The sequence below is a fragment of the Camellia sinensis genome, chromosome 14 (assembly GCF_055761805.1).
Source record: "Camellia sinensis isolate YWXY chromosome 14, ASM5576180v1, whole genome shotgun sequence".
NCBI classification, from domain to species: Eukaryota; Viridiplantae; Streptophyta; class Magnoliopsida; order Ericales; family Theaceae; genus Camellia; species Camellia sinensis.
This window is the reverse complement of record NC_138974.1, coordinates 30,941,962-30,952,161: the sequence shown is the minus strand read 5'-3', so window position 1 is coordinate 30,952,161 and position 10,200 is coordinate 30,941,962. Positions and strand designations below refer to the sequence as shown.

Here is a 10,200-nt window from a genome sequence, read left to right as displayed (position 1 = left end):
TTTCACTCTCTGTCATCATCTCGTCTTTTCGATTTGGGTTTCAGATTTCTTTCCATCTTTCTCTGATTTAAATTCTGTGTTTTTGTATTTATTTATTTTTTTGAAATTTGACCCCAAAACGACGTCATTTTGGGACGCTATAGGGACCACCGCAGGATAAGGCGACAAATGATCCAGACTCGTGGGCCTATTCCATAAGAGACGTGTTTGATCTTATGTGTACTTATATTAATATAGGAGGTCAATAAATGCCAAACAACATTTAAGAGTTACAGTAAATGAATAATGTTATATGCATTAATTACTGTATTAACTAATGTACCAATTGATGATGTGACATAATTTAAGAGGTTTTTAATATTTGTAATTTGTATAATAAGTGGGGTCAATAATAGTTAGCACACTAATTTGTGCATATAATACCACTGTATGTAGAATAATCTAAATAAATATATTTTTTAACTTTTTATTAAAAGATGTACAAAAAAATAAAGAAGTAATATAACTTAAAAAAGATAAAATGATAAATCAATATATTTTTTTAATTCATGCCAAACAACTCTTACTGCCTAACCCTGATTAATTTCTTCTTATTAAAATAAAAATAATAATAAAAAAAAAAGCCCATATATTTTTCATGGAACCCATATTACTCTCTCTAAAGAGTTACTTTCCTATATATTTGTTTTTTCGTCTAACATTGCCATGAAAATTGCCACCTAAATCCCCCAAAACAAATGTTCCACGTGGAACACATGGTTGTTTTTAAAAATTGGTTAAAAGTTAATTTTTAATTTTTTTAAAAAAATATATAAAAAATATTAAAGATAATATAACTTAAAATAGATTAAAATCAATCTAACCTAACTTTGATTATTCTTAAGTGGGTCTCATCAATGAACTTTTTTTAGAAAGTATTTTTTTTTTTTTGGAAAGTTCTTATTATGACTTTGTTAAGGAGAAATATTAAAGATTTATAATTTGAACTCTCAAATTTATTTATGATGATATAGTAGTGCTACATATATCAATTAGTGTACATATTAATGTACCAACTAGTATTATGCTATTATTATTGACATCATTTATTATACAAATTACAAATATTTAAAATCTCTAAAATTATGTCGCATCATCTGTTAGTGCACTAGTTAATACATTAATTGGTACATATAACATTATTCTTAATGATGTAACAAGAGAATTTATCTTATATAATCAAGTATTTAACAATTTAAAAGTTGACACCTACCCACATTATATTATGGGTCAAATTAAAAAGATTTTTTTTTTAACTCCAACATTTTTGTATCACATAATATTTACTATTTCAAATAAGATGATAAAAAAATATAATATTTACTATTTCAAATAAGATGGTAAAAAAATATGAAATACAATGAATATACATCTCACAAATAATAAGTCTTACATATAAACCATATATCATATGAATTTATTTCATGCGAGATATGTTTGATTCTATATGCATTAAATTATACCTAATATAAGAGGTAAATAAATGCCAAACAACATTTAATGCCTATCCTGATTAATATCTTCTCATTAGGGCCAACCATTATACATTTCGTGGAACCCATACGACTCCCTCTAAATAGTAACTTTTCTCTATATTTTGTTTGTTTTTTGGTCTGACGTTGCCATGAAAACCCCACCTAAAACATAAATCCCCCAAAACAAATGTTCCACGTGCAACATATATAATCCAATCAACCAAACCTAATTATTTTGGTGCCCAAGTCTATTTATGTAATTTCACACAATCATATGCCACGTCACCAATTCCCTTGAAATTGACACGTCACCACACGTACGGCCTCACACACAATATAAAACCCTCCAGAACCAAACCCTTCGTTTTCATCCCCACTTTTTATTCTCTCTCTAAAACTCTCTCGCTCAGTCGCGCTCTCTCTCTCTCTCTACAGAACCCGAAAGAATCACCGAAAAATCGGCCTACCCAGAAGCAGCATTCGACGAGAGAGCTGGATATGCCACCGGTGGCCACAGCAGCGTCACCATCCGATCGAATTCCGATGATGGCTCCGACGACCGTTCAACCAGCTCCGACGGCGATGATGTCGGAGGCCTTTGCCAAGGACGCAATCATCGCCTGGTTTCGCGGCGAGTTTGCGGCGGCGAACGCGATCATCGATGAGCTCTGCAACCACGTGACTCAGCTGGAAGGTGGGGTTCGAACCGAATACGAATCGGCGTTCGCTGCTATTCACCGGAGGCGGTTGAATTGGATCCCGATTATTCAGATGCAGAAGTACTACTCCATCGCAGACGTAGCGCTCGAGCTTCGGCGAGTCGCTGCGAAGAAAATGGAGGAGAGAGAGGGAGGTGAAGATGTGGTGACGAAAAGTGAGGAGGAAGTGAAGGTGTCTGCGAATGAAGAAGAGAAAGGTCGAGAAGTTTATGAGGAGGAAAGCGTTGAAAGTAGCGGTGGTGAGGTCGTTGATGAAGATTCGATCAGAGATGATTCACCGGAGAGTGAGATCACTGATACAGGTAAATATAATTTTGATCTCTCTCTCTCTCTCTCTCTATATATACACATGTTTGAGTTAAATACTGTGTTTTCATATTCTTGCTTTTTAAAGCTCGTTTGGAAATGTAAAAAACTAATAATATGATAATTTATTGTGATTATTTAATTTTTTAGTTAAAATGTTTAATCTCTATAGGAGACCTTAGGTGATTCATAATTTATATTTAAACAGTTTGATTTGAAATTTTTTCTTACTCAGATTGGAGATTGAAAGCCAATTCAATAATTTCTTTATTTATTTTCTTTTTTTGAAATAAGTGATGATCAGATCGTTGAAAACCGGTGCAGAACCTGACGAATCTATTCTTCCTTTTTAGACCTATTTTTCAAATAAAAACGATTTAAAAGCTCCAGTAATATAAATGCGGAGGTTTTTGTTGGGGGTTGGTTGAGTTTTTCTAGGTGTGGGGAGGTGACCTGGCCTCTTCTTCTTCAACAGCAATGGTAATGAAAATAATTATAAAAAATTTGTAATACTTAAATTACAATAAAACACCAGATATTAATCAGACAATTCAAGAATTATAAATTTTTCATAATTATTTTTATCATTTCTAACTTTTCTCCTTCTCAAATTGGTGTTAACAGACTAACAGAAAGTTTCGGTAGTAGCACAAAAATTATCACGTAAGTCAAGAAAATCACGGAATTATATATTTATTTAATAAAATTATATTTTTAATTTCATGTAATTGTTAAAGCCATCATCATTAATTTTCCCAAAAAATAGGATAACTATTCGTAACAGCGGCTGTTATTATTTTGGTACACCGTCAATGTAAAATTTTTAAAAAATAAACAATTTTATTTTTCTTAATTGGATACATTATCAACGGGAAAGTTCGTAAAAAGAAGTCGTCGTAGCAGGCTTCCGATTTAACTGGTCAAACCTCGAGAGGGGTGTGGGGTCATTTATTTCTTGACTTATTGTAGGGCGGCGTGGGTTGTTAGGTGTCTTAACCGTCTGATTCTAAACGGACGTCACGGCTTCATCTTGTTGGGTTTATTTGGGTCAGTTGGCGGAGATTTTGACATTTCTTTCTTGGATTTTTAATCTCGAGGGTTTGTTGAACTCGGTGTCTGCGACTCGTTTGACTAAAACTGAGTCGACTCGACTCTCTCTCTCTCTCTCTGTGGTAGTTGGGTATTTGGGTTTGGGAATATGCCATATAGGTTGGTGAGGGATACCGAAAAGGTGCACTTCGGGAGAAATGGTGTTTGAACAGCTGGATAAACATAATTCAATTCAGTACTACTGTTTTGTAATTGGGATATGTCGTGTGTGATCTGTTTTTGTCGCACTCAGGGTCCAGTGTTTTTGATGTGCTGTGTGTGCGGAGAGGGGTGCTGCTGCGCTGTAAGGCGCAGTAATTATTATTCTGCTTTTTAAAGATGTTTTTTTTGAATGTGTTTTAATAATTTGAACCGTTTATATTATAAGATTTATTGAGTAAATTATTTATATAAAAAATTAAATTGATTGGATATCTGTAATCCCACAATCAAAGCACATTTGTTTTTATAAAAATTAACGATTAATATAATTTTCATAAATTTTTAAAAACAATTAGGATCTAATCATAAGGTTATAAATATCCGATTAATTTAATTTTTAACAAAAATAATATTCTTGATGAATCTTATAATAAAACGATTTAAATTATCAAAAAAACACTTGAGAAGACCTCCCAAAAGGGGACAGCAATAACTGTCGTGGCTTAGGGCACGGCAGCACCCTTATTTCAGTGCGTACTCTGCAGATTGACTTGTTTTTAAAAGCTCCAAAGATGTTTCTTCTTTGAGAAAATTACACAAAAAAATCATAGGCTCTGTTTGGTAGAGTTTTGAAAGGTTAGTTTCAGATTTTGATTTGCATACCATACTTATTTACGACTTTCAAAAATTAATTCTATATTTACTTTTGAAGACTCTGTCTAATGCGGAAAATTTTTGACTAACCGGTCGTCCGGTTAGTTGATCGGAACAGTGTTTATTTATTTATTTTTTACAATTGACACATGTTAATTTTTATATATTTAATAAAAAATATTTTCTAAATTTTTTAAAATTTTGTATGAGTTTCGAATAGGATTTTGAGTAATGTGTTTGATTATGAGTTGTCAATTTTTGTATCAAATATCATATGTCACATCAAAAATTCCTCACTCAATTCAAAACTCTTTTCAAAATTCATTCACCAAACAAATTTTCCACACTCAAATTATAATTGCAAAACTGATAAACTCAAAATACAACTCTATTCTCAAATCATATTTAGAAAACTTTACCAAACGCAACCTATATTTTTATGGTGGTTTAATTCTTTTGTGTGTATAGTATAAATTTATTTATATGTTTAGAACAATTCTTTTTGTGTGTCAAAATTGCGTAAAAAAATATTTTCATTTGTAATGCAATTATTTTATAACTGTTCTATCTAATTATGCATTTTTCACACACTATTTTTTTGAAAATCACAAAAACATAAAGAAAAATACTAGAAACTCTAAAAATTTTACTAAATTTTCTACCAAATATCACATAGATATAGAGAGGCTAACCTCTTCTGGTTTTATATGTTTTTCTTTTAGTTACAATCAGATTGCTGATTCCATTCGATTTCCCCTCTGTGAAATGCAGGATCTCAAGAAGTGCAACCCACATTAGACAATATGGACTTGTGCTCTAACCATGAAGACTGTGAGGCACGTCGTGACCTGATGAAGATGACAAAAGGGTTCGCGGCCAAGGAGCCGGTCAAAGGGCATACGGTGAGTTCTTTCTTTCACAATTTTAAGTACAACATTTCTATAAAGAAGATTGAACGGAAAGAAAGATCTCCAACAGCGTGTGTTACCATTTATCAAAAAAAGAAAAAGAAAAAAAGAAGTGAATAAATCATAATATAGTGAATATGTGATTGATTAACAACTGTCAATTGGACTGGCAGGTGAATGTGGTTAGAGGTCTCAAGTTGTATGAAGACGTATTCACTGATTCAGAGCTCTCTAAGTTGGGTGATTTTGTGAATGAACTCCGGGTTGCTGGTCAGAATGGAGAACTCTCAGGTGGACCCTGTGCTTCGTGATGCTTTTATAATTAAACTTTGTTGTTTCCTTCAGGGACAAGGTTTTGAGATAGTAAAAGGGCATCCTCTGTAGTTTTGTTTTGAACAGGTTTGGCTTTTATGTTTTTCTTCTCTCCCTGATTAATTACAGTTCTATTTTCTTTCAATAGACTTCTCACTCACACAGAGGTTCATCTAGATGCGGATTTTAAGTACGAAACACACCCCCCAAAAAAAAAAATAATAAATTAATAAATTAAACAAATTACAAAATAAAAAATCAGCTATTTAATTTAAGCAGCAGATTGAAGTACAGACCATACTCCTTGGAGGTTGCTGTGGGTTTTTAGTTGTGCCTTTGAAAGTGTGTTTTATGTACAGATTATAAATTTAACGGTTTAATTTAACTTTTAAGCAGAAATATTATTTATCTCTCCATTGTTAATTCAATTGGATTGCTGAAACTCTTGGGCTCTGCTAGTTGCATAATTTGTCTTTGGTGATGTATATACGTTGTCTTTTGAATGTATGATGATTATTGCAAGTGTTTTTATATTAACAACAGTTAATCAGTTTTCATGTCAATGACTGTGTATAGGTGAGACCTTTATTCTATACAACCAGCAGACGAAGGGGAACAAAAGAGAGTTAATTCAACTTGGAGCCCCTATTTTTGGTCATATAGAAGAGGAAGCAACAACTAAACATGAAAAGAGTAAGTAAAGCTTCTCTGGTATTTCTTCCACAGGAGTCCCATCTTTCCAGCGTATTCTGTGCAAGCATTGTAATTAGGATATATGCTTACAGGTTATATTGAGCCAATTCCTACTCTTCTTCAAAGCGTCATTGACCACCTGGTTCAGTGGCATCTAATCTCTGAAAACAAAAAACCAAACAGCTGCATCATTAACTTCTTTGATGAGGTATATTCAATCTTTTGCTGCATCATTGTGTTCCTCTCCTGATTTTGTTCAAATAGTGTGTGAGCTAAAGCTCTTAAGACTTGTTTTATTTAGGGGGAGTCTTCACAGCCTTTTCTGAAACCTCCTCATTTGGACCAACCCATCTCTATTCTTCTCCTCTCTGAATCAGTGATGGCTTTTGGACGAACTCTCATAACCGATAACGATGGGAACTATAAAGGGACACTCATGCTTCCACTTAAGGAAGGGTACGTACTCAAAAAAGTTCTTTTTCATTGTACTTCAATGTCTAAAACTTGTTGAATTACAACTAGGTTAGATTGCAACAATGCTGATATATTCTGTTACATTGCAACATAATTCTGGAATCCTGGTCGTTTTTCAGGTCTCTTCTAGTGATGAGGGGAAACAGCTCTGATATGGCAAGGCATGTCATGTGCCCATCTCCAAACAAAAGGGTGAGCATCACATTTTTTAAAGTCCGGTCAGAAATGAACCAAAACAACTCACCAACAACAATGCCTCCTCTGACCCGAGCCATGACTCTGTGGCATCCTGGTGTCCCCAGCTCATATCCAGTTCCAAATGGGGCTCCGAATGTGATCCCCAAATGGGGAGTACTTCGTGCCCCTGTGGTCATGTTGACGGCTCCCATGCACCCAATGGTTATGAGCCCCAGAAGGATCCCACCTGGTGGTACTGGGGTCTTCTTACCCTGGACTGTTGGATCGAGGAAACCAGCAAAACATCTTCCCCCACGTGCTCAAAAGCGCCGGCTTCTCGCACTACCTTCTCTGGTTGAAAAGCATGTAGCAGAGCCCACTTGTGATCCGGACATGAGCGCCGAGGAGAAAATGGTGTAAGTTGTTCAAAAGCAGCACCAGGGTAAAAAGCAGATAGTCAAGTCAACTGAGAGGGGATCACTAATGTTAGCAACAATCTCAGGAAGAGCTTCTCTTATTGTACAAACAAAGCAGGCTCAGGTGCTCATAGATGAGTTTTCTTTTTTCTTTTTTTTCTTTTTTTGTCTGGTTTTGAATTAGGTTTTAAATGTTGGTTTGTACTAGCTTTTTCTTCAATGCCGAATATGGTAGGGGCTATAGGGATAGTTGAGTTTATAAGTTTAATGAGTGTGAATTAACCGGAAAAAAAGGGCTGAATTTTGTATTTAATTTAAGTTGTTTTTTAATGTCTTAAAGGACAGATGTAGGGTGCTTTGGGGTTGCATATCTATATAATTTCTTGTTTCTCTTTAGGGAAAAAAATTGGCAATATGAAAGGCCGTCATTGCTAAGTTGTTGGTGCTTTTCGTCTATCCAAAAACATGATCGGAGCTGAGAGAATATCGTCATGCAGTGTCTTTCTTCATTTTAATTGATTTAAATAATGAAATATATTAGTATTTAAGAAACAACATGTGAACATAATATTTTGTGATTAATGAAATGTAGATATCACATGACAATGACATGTGGTATTTTATCGACACCTAATAACTTTTCCCCTCCCTCCCAAAGAGTTGTCAAAATAATAATTTTCCCCCTCCCTCCTAGAGAGGAGTTGTCAAAATGTAGCAATCACTTCAACAAAATCCAAGCTTCCGTTTAGTTTAATTTTTTAAATGAGTTTCGAATTTTATATTAAAAGATAAATTATTGAAAAAAAATTTAAAATTTGAAAATTTATATAATTATGAGTTTTAAAAAAAAATGTGAATGATTTGTAGTTTTTTTTTTATTTTATTTGAATAGACGGTTATGAAAGAAAAATTGATTGATTAATGTATAGAATGTAAAAAAATGTGACAGAAGAGAAAAAAAATAATTGATTGATATATTAATACTAAAAAAGAAAGGAGAGAGAAAATTGAATTGTATTTTTAAAAATAAAAACTAGAAAACCAAACAAACTTTTCAATTGTTCATCCAAATCATATTTTAAAAATCAAACCAAACACTACCCAACATACTCAATACATATGATATATGTAAAACAAAACAATTCAAAGATACGGCCAATATGACAGGTGAGATACTCTTGGATTATTCGTTTCTTAATTTTCGATACTGAAGGATATTCCAAAGGACATATTTTGTATATCCTTAATCAAACCACACAAATGCCTGCCAAGGAAAGAAAAAAACAACTGCTTCACATTTTTTAGTGAGAAAACTCTAGGCATAGGAAATTTGTCAGAAAAATTATTATGAAAAGTAAGATTTAAAAAATGTATTGTAAAGTTTAACAATGTATCTGAACCGCATATCGATATTTATTCTGTGTAAAAATTCTGAGCATGTAATATTAACCAGACAACGAGCAAGAGTAGAAGCACTGTAAGCCTTATTCCAATTTAAACTGAGAGCCCTGTGTGAATCAACCCAAATCAATAAGAAAAATGAGTGGGAGCACTAATTAGTGCTACCACTAATGATATGGCAGTAGGTCCCACCATGAATGATTTGATGTTTTGGCCTTGGTGTTGTTTTTTTTTCTTTTTTTATTGAGTGTCATATCATTAGTGGTCTTTTTAGAGCTTCAAAATTAGTGGTCTCTATCATTGTTGAATCAATAAAGCTCTGTTCGTAACTTAACTCAAACTTCGAATCAACCCATCAAAAAGAATCAGAGCATATTTCATAGATCCAACTGAGTACCCATCTCAATCTTTGGTGCCTAACTTATTAGAATACCTAGCCAATCAATGATTGATCCTTCATATTTTATGAAATCAAGCTTTGTACGCTCTTCTATAAAGAATATTCAAACACAGAGAAAGAGATGCATACCTGCCTCTTGGTCTTTGAGCAGTGATCATTTGGGCTAGGAGATCTCTAAAGAAAGGAAGAATCATTTTTGGGATCCAGTTATGTAATTTTGGTTAGAAATCTTACTTTTGTATACCAGAGAGGAAATTTTTGCCCAAACGAAATTAGATTCTCTGCACCCCGTTTTTCTTCTGTATGGACAGTATTGATAACTTTGTATCCGACTCAGGAAGAAGGGGGGGAAAAAAAAGAAACAACAGATTGTACTATTAGCAGCCAAGCCTTCTTTTTTAAAAAACCAAATCCTAACATTATTTGAAAACATAGTGAAATATCCTATTAATTATTTTTTATTTAAATCTAACTAAAATACTACTAATAATAATCTATCAATTACACTTATTGATACCCTAGTCTTCCAAAGCAAATGAGGAGTTGCCACCCAATTAAAGGTTGTGCTATCAGCTGCAGATTACATCCAATCCATTCATAAGTCATTCCACTTCATTCTTATACAGGAAAACTGTCTCATGAAATGACGAAACACTTTTGAATCAATGAATAACACAAACATAAGATTCCACCCTATTGGAAATCCCTGGAACAAGCACATGATTCTATCATAGCCCTATAAAAAATAAAAAAATAAAAATCTTTTCAAACAAATATAAATCCATGAAAACTGGAAACAAGTGGCATCAGATAACAGGATTAGCTTTAATAAATATTTGTTGCCCATGTATGGTTACATCTCAATGAAAGCACTAATGGTTTTCTGAGGATGTCGATAAATCAAATACAAATAATAATCCCTTTACGACAAAGATAGATGATAATGTCCATCAGTGACACAATTTGTGGAATAAC

At 33.3% G+C, this 10,200-nt stretch overlaps 1 protein-coding gene across 1 annotated transcript; it reads left to right on the top strand.

Annotated features, from left to right (window-relative positions):
• The first annotated feature begins 1,798 nt into the window (after positions 1-1,798).
• On the top strand, positions 1,799-7,976 carry LOC114270148 (RNA demethylase ALKBH10B). The gene is made up of 7 exons (XM_028211567.2): positions 1,799-2,535; positions 5,216-5,346; positions 5,526-5,643; positions 6,241-6,357; positions 6,450-6,565; positions 6,659-6,813; positions 6,951-7,976. Exons 1-7 carry the CDS (start codon positions 2,013-2,015, stop codon positions 7,426-7,428), a joined length of 1,638 nt encoding a protein of 545 aa, XP_028067368.2. The 5' UTR covers positions 1,799-2,012; the 3' UTR covers positions 7,429-7,976.
• Positions 7,977-10,200: the final 2,224 nt, after the last annotated feature.